The sequence below is a fragment of the Plectropomus leopardus genome, chromosome 5 (genome assembly GCF_026936395.1).
Source record: "Plectropomus leopardus strain MGB_pleo_1.0 chromosome 5, ASM2693639v1, whole genome shotgun sequence".
Taxonomy (NCBI): Eukaryota; Metazoa; Chordata; class Actinopteri; order Perciformes; family Serranidae; genus Plectropomus; species Plectropomus leopardus.
In genome coordinates this window covers 30,838,207-30,854,045 of record NC_142180.1, presented here as the reverse complement: position 1 = coordinate 30,854,045, position 15,839 = coordinate 30,838,207, and the positions used below count along the sequence as shown (strand labels likewise).

General features: G+C 37.3%; 2 protein-coding genes across 5 annotated transcripts in view; both read right to left on the bottom strand.

Moving 5' to 3' along the window:
- prrc2c (proline-rich coiled-coil 2C) overlaps positions 1-6,553 on the bottom strand; it is a 31,022-nt gene extending 24,469 nt beyond the window's left edge. For all 4 annotated transcript variants that reach the window (XM_088077942.1, XM_088077944.1, XM_088077943.1 and 1 more), the window contains exon 1: positions 6,155-6,553. The gene's annotated coding sequence lies outside the window, so the exon portion shown is untranslated. The remainder of the gene's footprint in view (positions 1-6,154) is intronic.
- A 1,774-nt stretch (positions 6,554-8,327) lies between these two features.
- Positions 8,328-15,268, bottom strand: LOC121939232 (flavin-containing monooxygenase 5-like). Its single transcript, XM_088077941.1, has 9 exons — positions 15,137-15,268; positions 14,623-14,811; positions 14,310-14,475; positions 13,261-13,403; positions 12,962-13,158; positions 12,722-12,869; positions 12,014-12,221; positions 11,828-11,900; positions 8,328-10,816 (listed from the first exon to the last, which is right to left on the bottom strand). The coding sequence occupies exons 1-9, from the start codon at positions 15,266-15,268 to the stop codon at positions 10,402-10,404; spliced, it is 1,671 nt and encodes a 556-aa protein (XP_087934067.1). The 3' UTR covers positions 8,328-10,401.
- Positions 15,269-15,839: the final 571 nt, after the last annotated feature.

The following is a 15,839-nucleotide window of genomic DNA, read 5'->3' as shown; positions in this document are numbered from 1 at the left end:
CAATGAGACAGTGCAAGTATTTTCTCCAGCATTTTCCTGGTTCTAGTTGTGGTTGTTGATTCCCGAAAGCTGAGGATTGGTGACACTATGATGCATAACCACAATTGAGGCTTCAGGCCTGAGTATCTGCAGAAACACTCTCCAGCTGTCTGAAGATGTTTTTTTCCAGACACAAAAACCAGACAATAAAGCCAGGTGCAAACGACAAGAGATTTTGAAATTAGAAGAGGTGGCAACAAATAAATAGTGCTGTCACCAGTCTCAGTCTTTAAGGCCAACACACCCCATTCTGAAAAGTATCTGTACTAGTCCCAGTCATCCCAAGTGCTGCCACAAACTTGAACACTTCAGAGTAGCTTTAACACAGGCTTGTCGATTTGTGTGCACTGTGTGCAGCACAATATAAAGACATAACAATGATCTCGATGATGCTGTAGTTAAAAACCAGGCTGAGTGTGGCTTCTAAGTCTGGCGGAGCAGACTAATCACAGATCAGCAGACACAATTTACAAGAAATTTACAAGTGAAACACTTGCATTTATCATCATTAAAAATCAATGTTTCTAGCACAATTTGTCATGTGCAGCAGTGATGCTTGACAGGCGGCGTGGAGACAAAATGATTTAAATGTAGCAGGAGCACTTTATCTTTTTTTAAGTACTCTGTAAACTGCATCACTGCAGCGAGTCTAGCAAAAGAGCAGTAGTTTTTTCGCGACTAAGGGTGCTTGTCTGGGACTGCCACACACCACAGAACACACACTGGCTGTATTAAGACTCTCCTTCAACCACGCTGACTGATGCAAAGCGTGATCAGATGACGCAAACTAAATAAACGATATAGCATAACATGAAACAATAGACATCTATTTATCATCAGACAATATATTTTGTCATATTGCACAGCCTTACTGGGTGCCCAAAATCACCTGGGAATGAGCCCTCCACACAGAACGGTTCACGTCTGTGTACGTCCTTAACTCCATCTCTTAACCTATCAACGTGTTCACTACGGCACTTAAGACTTTCTCTAGTGAAGTATTTTCAGAGGGCTGTATCAAAAGATTGCAAGAAAAAAGACCCAAGACTTGGCCCTAAGCATACATAGCATCTCTGCTCTCCAGCTGCTATCAGCTCAGCCTGAACTCCAGGATGACCCTGCACCCCTGCAACTACTTCTGCATCACTGTGCATCCAAAAAACAACAAAACCCAAAAACCAAACATTTAAGTGTTCCTGCAAGACAAGAACTATTTTATTTGTATGCGAGTGTGCATGTGTTAAGAATGCTCCTCACTGATTCTGGCTGTTGCATTTCCATCCATTTAACCATTAAGCTACTAAAGCTACTTTTATGTTATGATGATACTACCAGTACAAAATCAAGTGTCCTGTTTTACAGTTTGTACATGATTTTTGTTCTCTATGCACTCGCAAAAAAAACCCCACAGTGCCCTAATAGCACATTATGACTCCCTGTTGCATTGTAGGTTCAATCCATGAGTCGGGTTAGACAACTCACTTGAGCAGTGCACATAAACCCAAATCTTTTGTTTATAGTGGGTCATGGGACTGACCCACCTATGGCAACAGTAAAGTCACAGAAAAAGAGGACAGGTAGATGGCCTAAATGATGGGCACTTAAATAACAGGCTTGCATTTCATTGTCCCTGTTTGTTTGTATAATAATGCAGTCTCCAGTGAAAAACTCTGGTCCAAAATATAACAATAATCAGAATATTATTTTAATCATTTGTCAAGTCAAGCCAATTTTATTTATAGAGTCCATTATCACAAAACATGGTTTGCCTCAGAGGGCTTTAGAGCATACGACATCCCTCTGCCCTTAGACCCTCACATCACCTGTGGAAAAACTCCAAAAAAGAAGCCCTGTAACAGGGGGAACAGACGCAAGTCATATTACAATAACGATAGGTGTGAAATTACTAAATGCACTCTATGATGATATTGTGGGTGGTGATAAGAGTCTCATGTAGTCTCATGTGTAAGTATACTAGCCAGTAAGACAAAGGTTGTAGTTTTATACATGTATGCTGCATAAAGCTATGGTCATAAATATCAAGATAGTGAACTACAAATCCTGGCCTGTAAATAGAAAATGTATCATATCCATTTCTTGAACTGATTAGTACACATTTACTGACTAATCTTCATTTTGATCAGGGTCAATGGCAAGGGGCCTCTTCGAACAAAAAGCTCGGAAAAAGATAAGGATTGGAAGCCACTTAAGTGTATTGTGGTTCTGCGGCACCAGGTCATCAATACCACCGAGAGGGTCTCCCTTGGGAGTTGCTGGTAATTCCATTAAGCACAGGAGAATCTGAGGGGTGGCTGTGTTTTCATTAAGTTGACAAAAGAAACATTTGTTACTGAATATGCCAGTTTGAAATGTGCACATGGGAGCACTTTAGGGGCATAACAGAGCAGTTTATAACATGCAATGTTTGATTTCCATCCTTGTTGAAGTCATTTTATTGCAAAGAGAATCAGAATAAAGAAATAACTAATAAGTAGGGATGCACAATATTGGATTTTTTTGCCATTTTTGCCAATAAACGATATGTAACAACTAATTTGGCCAAACTAAAACAGATATCTATAGATTCACTTTCCCCCCACGTATTTTTAGTGATCATCACCCTGTTTTAGAGTAGAATTAACATATTATGCATATTGTTATTGCAATGACCCAAACGGCAGATGGTGACATAAAATTACATGTTTTTCGATGTGTGTAACATTCATTCACTGTGCCAAATAAGAAAAACAATTTAACTTGATGTTTTGCACATGTTCACTTTTCAATTAAAAAATTCAATGAAAAATAATGCTTTGTCATATTGGCAGAAATTAGCATGTTGGTCTGTTCAGATATTTCATTTTAAAGCCAATATCAGCTGATACCGCTGACATGCAGACATTATCTTGCACTTGTATTAATAAGCATCGTTTTTCTTTAAATCAATGCTTGAGCACTCCAAAAGATACACACATCTTCAACAAAAGATCTGAGATGCCAATCAATAAGCGCTACACTCATCAATGTGTGTGAATGACCTCCATAAAACTAGTCCGATGCTGTAGACATATGTCTAATCATGGATGTATAAATGGATCTATAAAACAATACCATGCCGCCTATTATTACTCCCCCCAGTGACCTCCACATCTGCAAACAGAGTGTATGAATCATTTGGAGTCTTTCACACCCCAACCCTGCCAAGCTCCTGAATGTACAGACTCACACAATTAAAATGTTCTCCTTTAAGACTACATCTGCAAAGTATCATGACTGAGAAGGAAAGCATGGTGCTGATCTGTACACAATATTTCACATCATAAGATTTTATCATAGTACATCACCAGCACATTTAGGCCCAATCAGACAGGAAAAAACAACGACTGAGATGAGTCAGATGTACAGTACTGTGCAAAAGTCTTCTATCGCCATAGATGTCTTCCTGCCTTGCTGATGCAAAATCACAATATTGTGCCTGTCAAATTGTGTTATTTTTGGTATTTTGATTGGGACTTGATCTTTTTTAGTAGCCAGCTCTCAGTGAGTTCAACTGTCACAAACCATGGATGTAATGCTCAACAAAGAAAGGGATAAAGACCAAACATGTAAGCATAAAACCATGACAAAAGGTAACAAACTATCAGTATTGAGCTTGAAAGCAACCTAGTGTAAATACACCTGAAGATTAGTATTGTAAATATCATATTCTCTGCCAAAAAAGAGTTCAAGACATGCTAAGTGGAAAGGAAGGTCACACTTGCTACTTGCAACTTTAGCCTGTTGAAGTTGTTGTTTTCTGAAATGTTTGCATTTTTAATAACTTATACATATTTCCTGTATGTAGTGGTTCTATTTTAGTAGAGACTACTGAGAAATAAATTGGTATGATCATTATAACCTTGCTAAAAAAACAAAGTTTAAGGTGGGTGTCCTAAGACTTTTGCACAGTACTATACGCATGGGAGCAATTTAGCAGCCTAACAATGCAGTTCATAACATGCAAAATGTTATATCAGTCCAGACAATATAGTAACAATTCATTATCATGTCTTTTTTCTTTAAGTCAATGCTTGAGCCTTCCAAAAAATGTTTCTGTCTTCTGCAATAGATCGCTGATCAGGCCAGGATCATTGAGATGCCAATCAATAGGTACGACTCTAATCAATATATGTGCATGACCTCCCCAGATACAGACCCTAATCATGGATGCATGAATATAGAACAATACCACATTGCCTATTAGTACTACCCCAGGTGATTTCCACATCAGCAACGTCTGTCGATCCTGGAGTAGGGATCCCCCCCTCAGTTGCTCCACCTGAGGTTTCTAACATTTTTTCCCAGCTATAGGGTTTGCTTTTTTTTCTGGAGTTTTTTTTTCATATCTGCTGTGAGGGTCAAAGACAAAGGGATGTCGTATGTTGTAAAGCACTTGACTCGACTAATCTATAAAGCACTTTGGGTTGCCTTTGGGTATGAAATGTGTGATATAAATAAATATGTCTTGTCCGGCAAATAGGCCTTCTGAATCATTTGAGGTCTTTCACACCCCAAACTGGCCAAGCTCCTGAATGTAGACTCACAAAATAAACATGTGCTTCTTTAAAATCATCTGCAAGGTATCATGACTGAGAGGAAAGCATGGTGCTAATCTGACTTCACATTATCAAAATAAAATACAACTGCAGCACATTTAGACCCAATCAGAGAGGAAAAACACGACTGAGATGACAGTCAAATGTATAATATCGCAATGTTTCTGTAAATCACTGCCGATGAGGAGTCTGCTTGCCGTTGTTCCCCATTAATCAAAGTACTGGTTTACAGTATGTTCTGGTTGTATTTTAGTGAAGAGACTACTGGGACATAAATATGTATGATCATGACAACCTTGTTAAATTGCAAAGTTTAAGGTAACCTGAGATGTTGCATAGTACTTTATTTATAAAACAATACCAACCACCCACTTCAGCCTGTTCGAGTTGTTTAAATCTTCTTTACAGATGCTGTATGTTCTGACTGTATTTTAGTAAAGAGACTATTGAGAAAGGAATAGGCATGATCGATATAACCTTGCTAAAATAGCAACGTTTAAGGTGGCCTATGACTTTTGCACGGCACAGGATAATTAAAACAATACCATGTTGCCTTTTAGCAATCCCAAAGCTGATGTCGATATCTGCAAATAGAGTTAATGAATTGGTTTTCAAACTCCTGAATGTACAGATTCACACAATAAATTATGCTTCCTAAAGACTTCATCTGCAAGGTATTATAACTGAGAGGAAAGCACGGTGTTGATCTATCCACGGGACTTCATATCATCAAGAATAAGTCATAATACATCGCCAGCACATTTGGACCCATTCAGAGAAGAAACACATGACTAAGACTATAGTCAAAAGAACAATACTGTGCAAAAATCTTAGACCACCATAGATTTGCTGCTGCCTTGCTGATTCAAAATAACAATCTTGTGTCTGTAAAACTGTAATTTTAGGCAGTGTGTACAGACTCACAATAAAATCTGCTTCTTTAAGACCACATCTGCAAGGTATCATGACTTAGAAGGAAAGCACGATGCTAATCTGTACACAAGGCTTCAAATTATCAAGAATAAATCATATTACAAAGCCAGCACATTAAGACCCATCCGGAGATGACAAACATGACTAAGATGACAGTCACATGTTTTAAACGCATTGTTTCTGTAAATCACTGCCACTGAGGAGTCTGCAGGCCATCCTTCTCCATGAATCAAACTACTGGTGGGCTGGGTGGCTCATACCGGCAGGGAGTAGAGGCCCTCTCCGCCCGGAACTCAACCGGACCGGGCTACAATGATACTTTAATGGCGCAAAAGTTGTACACAAAAATGTGAACTCTACAACCTAGCCGACAAAATAGAGTATGATAAAGATAATGATATATGTAGCTGTTAAGAAAGCAGGCCGCCAGCTTGCATCGCTTAGCATAGTTTCGTTTCTGACTAGTCGCCATCACATCCACTTCAAGCCCTTCAGTGGCCGCAGCATGCTAACGGCTAGCTAACACCAACACAGCAGCTACAGGGCAAAACTTCATTTTTTTAACCTTGTGTGACATGAAGACCCACCTGCCACCGCCGGTGCCTTCTTTGTCCTTTCTGCTGTTGTGTGGCGCGACTTGAAATCCGATTTCGGCCTGGTTTGTGGTGGACGAATATGTGTGTCTGGCCGGCGGATTACAAAAGCTGGTTAGCCTGCTAACCCAGTTCGGCTAACGATGGTTAGCTGCTCTGCTCGCTGGCTGCCAACAAACCGCTCTCCACATGCACGGCCTCTCTTTAACGTCTTCTGCGCCGTTTCAAGCCGCCAGTCTGTCCTCGTCTGTCCGGCCGCTAGTGTGGGAACCGGTGCGCGGTCGTCCCGTGGTTCCGTGTCTCTTCCCACCCGTTATCTCGTGTCAGACCGTTTTTCTAGTTGTGTGAGGCCCCGCTCGCGCCACGGCCTGTCGCACAATCAAAGATGGCAGACTGGAGTTGCCAGATTTATCGGCCCCGTATCCTCCTCTCAAACTCTAAACCCTCTGTGGTGCTTACCATAGACTGTATATAAATATAATAAATAAAATCACTTCTTAAAACCCATTTTTATAGACTTGATTTAATTCGTTTATTTTAACTCGTCTGTTTTAATTCATCTGTTTTAGTTTGTATTTTGTTTTATCATGTATTTATTCTTTTTATTCTGACACGGTTGTGTTTCATTCTGTTATTAGTACTATTATTTCTGTGTTTACTGCTAATATTCTTTGAAAAGCATTTAGCCTACTCTTATTGGTTTGGGTTGTTATTATTATTTTTGTTTTGTAATTGTTTCTCTCTTTTTCTGCCCTTAGTTGGTTTTATTGTTTGGCTCTTATTGTTATATTGCCTCTGCAAGAAACCCCTCTTGCTGTAACACCACTGAATTCCAGTGTAAGTTTTTTTTTATCTGCATTTAACCCGCATTTTTTAATGCCTTCACTTATTCCTTACTTGCCTTCACTGCGATCATCTGCAGCTGTCTAATGGGAGGTTTCCAAACAGCCAAAACAATATCGGTGATGCAGTTTGTTACGCACCAAAGCTAAGATAAGCCACCTTGCTTAAAATTTTTGAATGCATTTTACACACCCTGTTTTTAACTTTATTTTATTAATATTATCTCAATGGGTTTTAATTTCCATCTTATGTTGTGCATTCTGTGTATTCTATTTTTATCTTTATTTTTTTTTAAATCTTAGTTTTAATAATATTATCATGAGGGTTTTGATATGATGTCGTCTTCTTATATTATTTCTTATATTACTTTTATGATCTTGCAACTGTACTCACTTTAGTACTTTAACTGCCTTGCGAGTTGTTTTATCACTTTTATTTGCTTTATTATTTTGTCTTTGCAGTTTGTTCTTGCCTTTGGTTGACTGTTCTAGATCTTTCTCTGTTTGGCATGCTGATGTTTATTCTATTATTTACTGAGTTCCTGCCATTGTGTAGTCTTTTTTATTTACTTATTTTTTATTTTAAGATTTTCAACATAGAACAAACATTCATTATGTCACTTAATTATCAATTAAACCAATACTGTTAAAGCACTTTGTAAACGTGTTTTTAAAGGTGCTATATGAATAAAGTTGTCATGATTTTTTTATTATTATCAAATCAATCTATTATTAAAAGTTAGGGGATCACGTTAATATAAATTGCTGTGCTGCAGTTATGAATGTAAATACAAAGTGTGCAAGGACTAAAATAACATGGCAGAACAAGCAAATGTAGAGTAAATATTAAACACATATAAAGGAATATAACCTAAATATAAAGCGAGATAACAGTAAGGTTACAAATGTAAGAGACAGCTCGCAGAAAAGTTCAAAATATAAAGACTAGGATCTAACAGTAAGGTACAAAGTATAACAAAATTATCAAACATTAAGGCGCAACATTCACAGAATAAGTCGACATTTTGGTTACCAATGTACTGAAATGTGCAACCACGTAAACACAGCTGAATTAACAAAAGATTTTCTCAAATAAATCAAATCTGTGACATTCCTCGAATACCATTCATTTCATAGCTACCCTCAAACCTGGCAACCCAAATGTTAACAAGTCACGCGTGGTCGATTCTTCTTCCGGGGTCTACCGGTGGTTCACGCGCAGCGGTTTGTTTGAACACTCTTAAATATTCAGATTATAGTTTTTATTGTTGAGTCTGTTATGAATTATTTTTATTGACACTGGTTAACTGATTGACAGCGTTAAAAGAAGTATTCATTTTTTTATTTGAGTAAAACTAGCATTATTACAGTGTACAAATAAAAAAAATGTAAAAATCCTACATTTGAAATCTCACTTAAGTAGAGGAACAAAAGTAGGCTATCAGCATCAAAATATACTTTAAATACTAAAAGTAAAAGTACTTTTCTGCAGAATGGCTCATTTAAGGATAATATGACGGTATTGACTTGTTTTAGTAATACATTCATAGGCTATGTACATGATTTTAATGTTGCAGCTGGTAAACATGGATCTAATTATAATTAACTAAACCTATAATAATATATTGTAATCTCTTAATTGTTCTATATTTCTTATCAATAATATGCATTTGCAAAGTAATTAGTAACTAAAACTTTAAGATAAATTAGTAAAGCAAAAAGTGCACTATTTACTGAAACTGGTTAAAGTAGCATAAAATTGCAATACTCAGGTAAAGTTCAGGTACCTCAAAATTATACCCAAGTACAGTACTTAAGTAAATGTACTTATGATGGTGTAAATGTGCTGAACATCCTGTGTCAGTGTCCATGCTTCCCCGCTCACCTTTCCTTACTTCTTTCAATTACCTACATAAAAACTAAAATACACACACAACTATGACAAAAAAAATGAAAAGATAAATGATAGACCTTCCCAGTAATAATTATCATTGCTATTTTTTTTTTAATCATATCTAGATTATTGCTTATACCACACACTTGTACCATGTCAACCCTAAAAACAATTTCTACTACCTACATGAGATTCAAAGAGATCCCAGAGGGAGATCCTTAATCACATGATCTCTGTATGATGCACTGAGATGCAAAGGAACATATGAAACACTGTTTCATGCATTTTTTCCCAAATCAATCATCAGCTGAGTTCTGAAGCTGCCATTAGGTGGCATCATTGACCGATCTTCATGATTTTATTTAAAGTCCAGACTGGAGATTAATTGAAGTTCAGCCTGGAGATGGAGTAATGTAATATAAGCTTCGTGAGGTGCAAAGTAATGTGTATTTGCTCAAATAATGTGCTTGAGTACATCTTTCAGGTACTTTGGGACCCATACTTCATTTTGCTCGGTAAGTAATCATACTTCACAGTTTTTTGGCTATGATAAATGGTGCAATTTAGGAGATTTTTAAAAAAATAAATCATGCCTTTAAAACCCCATTCTAGGTTTTGAGGTTCTGGGGGTATTTAAAACAAATACAAATAAGACAATTTAAATTAAATGTCCCTCTCCTACACCAAATAAATACCAAAACTCCCTCCCCAGTGCTCGAAAATTGATCTGAAGTGTCATTCTGCACCATCCCTTCCACTCTCATAAATAACCAACAGTCCCTTAGTATTCCCTAAATTGAGGGAAATATTGTCTATTTTTCACCACTATTGCACAGAATTTCCAGATAAAGAATCCTATATAAAATAGCAGACCACATGGACCAGCTGGAACATTAAAATGCTGCTGCTTGCTCATGCATTACTGTAATAAGAATTAAGGAATAATGGGCTGTGTGTACTTCATCTATTTAGTTTTTTAAAAAAAATCTAATTTATGCTATCAATGTTAAGGTAGGGTCCAGTCATAGATGTAAATATTAACCCTTTAAAACCTGAATAAATTGGCTTTATTTCTTTCAAAAACACAAGAAGGCAATGAGCAATGACAGCAGAAACTACAAAAAAATTACCAGAAAATTAGTAAAGAAAAAAGAAAAAAGAAAGAAACACATAAAGAAATAGCCTGAAAAAAGTGCTAAAAAATCTTTTTAAAAAATGTAAAAATAATATAAAATAAAATATGTAATTAGGATGATTACAAATATATTTTTCCCTAGCTCTTCTTTTTTTCCCCTACACCTTTTTAAAAATAATTTTCTAAATACACTAACTTCTTGCAATTTGTGGAACATTTTTCACCAAGTTGCTCATTGCCCTTTTTCCATGTTTTTGAAAAAAACTGCACCAATTTGCTCAAAGCTCAGAGGTGTAAATATCATGAAAGGCCTCTGAAAGCAGCACAAGAAAAGTGATGTCGCACAAGGTTTCCAAGGGTTAATTACACATCACTGTGCAGGCAGGAACACATTTATCTTTTCCAACAGTGCAGACGGATCCTGCATGAAAGCTGGGAGGCTGCTCCTGTTAACGTAGGCAGCCACGCCCACAGCAGCAGCTGACAGAACGACAGGCCACACAAACAATCTCTTGGGTTTGGGATCATCACAGGGTCTGGTCTGCATGGGCTGAGCCACTCTCTCCCACTGGGTGAGGATGGCCTGGCGGGCTCCGGCCCATTTTCCTGGCCCTGTGAGACGATACTGGTACGACGTGCCGGGGCCGAGCATCACAGTCAGTCCCAGCCTGGGATCAGTCAGCAGGAGCTTCAGGAAGTTGGGTTTAACTCCGACCAGCTCTGCTATCTCATCCATGTATCTAATGTAGTCGACTTGGATGGTGTGTCTCTGACTGGCGACATACCTGAAAAAGAGCCTCAAGCTCATCATGTTGTGCACCCACTTAATATTTTTAACACTGAAAAGTTTTCATTATTCAGATTCTGTAATGAGGAAGAGGGAGACCAGTTGTTTTTCTACTGCCGATATGTTGCAGGGCTGTGCACTCATATCCAAGGTTGACTGGGGCAAATAAACATTTCTTTTGAGTTGACACCATTAAAATTTAGATTGGCGGGCGCCCAGTAGTTTAGTTTGTAAAGCGGGCGCCCCATGTACATGTAGGCCACATCCTCACTGCAGCAGCCATGGGTTTGATTCTGGCCTTGGCCTTTTGCTGCATGTCATTTTCTCCCCCCTTCACCATTAAGCTTTCCTATCTTTAATAAAGGCAAATTGGCTTTTGCCTTTATTAAAGATAAAGATATCAGATTAAAAAACAATATAAAAAAAACTTAAATTGTGGGTCCTGGATAAAAACTGTCCCCAGATATTTAACACAATAATTCTATTGTGTAAAATATTTAAATGTAAAGCTCAATCAAGAAAAAATCTGAATCTAAGTTTCCTGAAAAATACAGTGCAGTCAATTTTTTTGGAAAAAAAATGCTACAAATCATTGTAAAACAGCACAAAACAACATGAAATGGGAGAAAATTTTCTTGACTATATAGAACGATAATTATGCTCTACCCCTCGTACATATATATATATATATATATATATGTATATTCAATTCACTGGTACCATAAGCTTTATTATTTGACTTACTGAAATCATTATATTCATTTTTATTTGTCCTTTTCATTTTATTTCCTTGTTCCATATTGTATAATTCTTTTTTCTTTTTTGTTTTAGAGATTTATGTCATCATGTTGTCATCTGTGTTATTTTTTGTATTATCATTTACCTGTAATCAAATATTTATTTAAAAAAAAAAACAAACAAAAAAAAAACGTGCATGTGCATAACAAGATCTGATGCATTTTGGATCAAAAATTGACAGTCGTGAAGTTAAGAAAATCCACAATTCTACCTTTTGGCCATTGCCTCCTGCTTGGACTGGACATCTTTTAGCATGGTGGCCGCTGTGGGAAGCTTGATGATGTCTGTTTATAATGAGAACCAGGTGAAGGGGATTTGCTTCTTATACTCCATGTATTTCTGTAAATGTGTTTGAAGCACAAGTTTTTGAAAATGTTTTTTTTATTTTTTTTATTACCTTTAAAGACACGTGTGGCCCATCTAGCCTGCATCTCAGAGACTGGCAAAGTGGATCCCAGCGGCTGCACGAGACCAATGATAGCCAGAGTGGGGCGCTCCAACTCCAGAGGAAACACATTCTTGTACAGCGACGCTTTGTTCTCACACACTGAGACCACTTGAGAGGCCAGGAATGGGAAGGAAAACCTGTAACCTGTGGCAAACACCTGCAAGACAGCAGACAGCAGGCCTAATATACTGCAGTGCTGTGTGCGAGGATGAATATACACTTTTAATAATTAACCCTTTGGAACCTGGATCAACAACAGTTATCTTGAGCTGCATTCAGAATGCCTTTCACAAAAATTAAAACCTCTTAAACACAAGCAAATTAGATTTTCTTCCTTTCAAAAACATGAATTAAAACAAAAACTAGGCAATCAAAACAAATGCCTCACAAAATGCCAGAAATTTGTAAAAGGATGAAAAATAAGAAAGAGGGAAAGAGAATTCATTAAAAAAAAGAGGAAAAAAATCGAGGAAATGACCTGAAAAAAAAAATCTCTCTATCTAATTATTATTATTTATTTTTCTTTTTTCCAGTTATTTTCTAGATTTTTTTAAAGCTATTACTTTCTTACAACTTTTACTAATTCATCAGTTTTGGGTAATTTCTTGTTAAGCTGCCCATCACCAATTTTCTCATGTTTCAAAGGGTTAAACTTACCACCAAGTCGACATCTTCCTCGACACTTCCATCATCAAACTCCATGCTGGAGCCCTGAAACCTGCGGACGTTGGGTTTCACCTGAACTGTTCCAGACAGGATGCGGTTGGGAAGCTCATCATTCACTGTGGGATGTTGGCTGAACAACCTGAGATTTATATTCACGCTGATAAGTCACAGCAAAAATGTCAGTCATAAAAAACTTTGTAATACAATTAAACCATGCTGTTGCTGCATTACCTGTGCTTTGGCTTCAAGTTGTACAGACTGTGATCAAATCTTTGGTTGACTTTTTTCTCCGCCATGCTGCAGATCAGTCTGAAGGGAAGGTTTCGGCGTATTAATTGAGTCATCCTGTCATTGAGCATATCACGGGGAAGACCATTGTCTGACACTCGATTTGCGACCCAGGCTCCCCTCCGAGTGCTTAGATACAGCTGTAAATATAAATATAAATATAAACAAAAGAGAAATAAATCATCATGCAAACGCTGAGTTAAGGTAAAAATCAAATCTCTGACGATCTTTAACTGCCCAACCTGCTTTGTGAATCTGCTCAGCTCCACTGCGATGTCTCCTCCAGAGTTTCCTATTCCAAGCACTACAACCTTTTTATCCCTCCACTCCTCAGGAGTCTTGTAGTCTCTGCTGTGGAAGTACTTTCCCTTAAAAGTGTCAATTCCTGAGTGGATACATTTGTGACAGTTACACAGAATGCATTACACTTTTTGACCCTTTGAAACCTGAGCAAATTGGTGTGATTTCTTTCAAAAACACGGGGAAAAGGCAACAAGCAACTTTACAGGACATGGACAAAAAATGAGCAAAAAAAACTAGAAAATTACCTTAAAATATGCAAATTAAGTAAAACAGGAAAAAAAAAGTAATTAAAAAAGTACTTATTTTGTTTTTTTCTGTAACATAATTTCAAATATAACATTACAAGATAAATGTATGGTAGTTAGTTTTAAATTCAGTGATTCGCTAATTTAGAAGACTTTCATTTTCGAAAGTAACTTAGAAAACATTAATAAATGCCTCAGCGCTTCCGCTGCAATAAGAGATTTTGGTACATCAGTATTTTCTGTGCTCTTTTTTCAAGATTTTACGAAACATTTAAAAAATGATAGGACTGTTTCAAACACTCAACAATAATATCAGGGAAAAACTTTTCAGAAACTGTGAAAATAGTCACATTTGTCAAATTCTCCTATAGAAGTAATGAATAGGAGAGAAGAGAAAGAAAATCATTCCAGGCTGGGGCACAGCACCCACAAGCCTTTTCTGTTAAAGTTTTCACCTTTTTGTTGTGCAGTTTAATTTTTATTTTCTGGGTTTAATATTAATGATGAATGATTTCCCTAAAACAACAGTTTTTTTATGTTGCTTCCTGTTTCCTCACAAGCTGGGTCATAACAATTATGCAACCACCCTAGTTATGATAAGTTGTGACCTATCAATAATTTGCTCTCGAATACAGTGCCATAGGTTGATTCATAAGTTATATAATCATCCTTTTTTTCTCATGTTTCTCTGTGGTGGAAAATGTCCTTGAGTGAACCAGTTTTTTACAGCTTGTAAAAGTTACCTGGGAAGTCATGCAGTGGCAGGTTGGGCTGGCAGTGATGTCCAATACAGATCATCACTGCATCAAAAATGTGTTTCTCCTTTTTGCCCTCCTTGTTCTCGGTCTCAACATCCCACTGGCCTGAATGAGAAAAATCTGATCTCCGCTTGATCTGCAAAACTTTGGTCTGAACAACAGAGAAGAAGAAACAGTTAAATTCGGTGCATCCAAGTGTCTGTCATCTTGAATTATTTTACATCCAAGATCGAGGTGAAATTTATGCATTACTTCAGGAAAAGAGATATACAATTCTCTGTCAGTGAAGCATCCTTACATTGAAGTGTACGTGCTTGGTGAGCCTGAAGTGGTCAGCGTACATCCGAAAGTATTCCATGACGAGGGAGTTGTGCATGTAGTTTGGGAAGTGTCCAGGGACGGGAAAATCACTGAAAGACATCATCTCCTTGGAGGAATTGATGATGACAGAGTGGTAGATGCTCGCCCTGTCTGGCTCTGGATTCTCCTGCAAAAACCGCCAGAAAAAGGTATATTTTTATCCTTACTTTCTCACAGCGATGGACAGTAATGAAGCACATTTACTTAAATGCTGTACTTAGGAACAGTTTTTGAATATCTAAGTATTTTTAAAAGCAAGTACCCTTGTGCTTTAGCAAAAGTAATGATTGGATTGAACTTTTACTTGTATTGCAGTAATAATTAACCAGGAGTATCTATAGTTTCACTCAAGTCATAGAGTTGTGTACTTTGTCCATCACTGCTTTCTAAATATACTATATACTGTGCTACTAAATATTCTATTAAAAGAATATGCATGTAATGTGACCCACCTTAAACCTCCACAGACCTCCAATGTCATCGCTGCTCTCGAAGCAGACAGGCTCCAGACCCTCATCCAGACAGGACTTGATACAGGTCAGACCTGAACCGCCTCCTCCAACCACAGCCACACGAAGAGCCATTCTTCAGCTCAACAGAGGATGAACCAGATTAGTCTCACAAATGTGTTTTTTTTTTCCTGTAAAAAAACATGTTAATTCTGTACGCCCTCTTGGTGGCACATGAAGTTTTAAAGTAGATTTAAGTTTTTATCAAACTGCACAGATAACAGATGAAGATCATTTGGGTTAAATATTGTAATTAACCACTCACAAGATTTCAGGCTACCTAAAAATAAAATTGATGTGCATAAAATCATACATTCAAATCATTGTGGAGAAAAGCAAAACAATGCATCAACAGAATAAACCATGTGCTACCATTTTGAGCTTGCAAAAAGCTTTTCACCCAAAAACCAACAAGAAACAAATCTGACAGTTAGCAATTAAACTAAAATCCAGTTTACATGCAATCTTACAAATCACTCACCTGTCCTAATGCAAAAACAGAAGCTCACTCTTGCACAAGTTGAGGGGAACTGTACATTAATGGATACTGCACAGTTTGACCTGTAATCTGTAACTCTTTTGTTCCCGTTATTGACAATCCTGGGTGTCTTTTGAAAACAGTCTGGGGCGGCTGAGGTTATGTAAT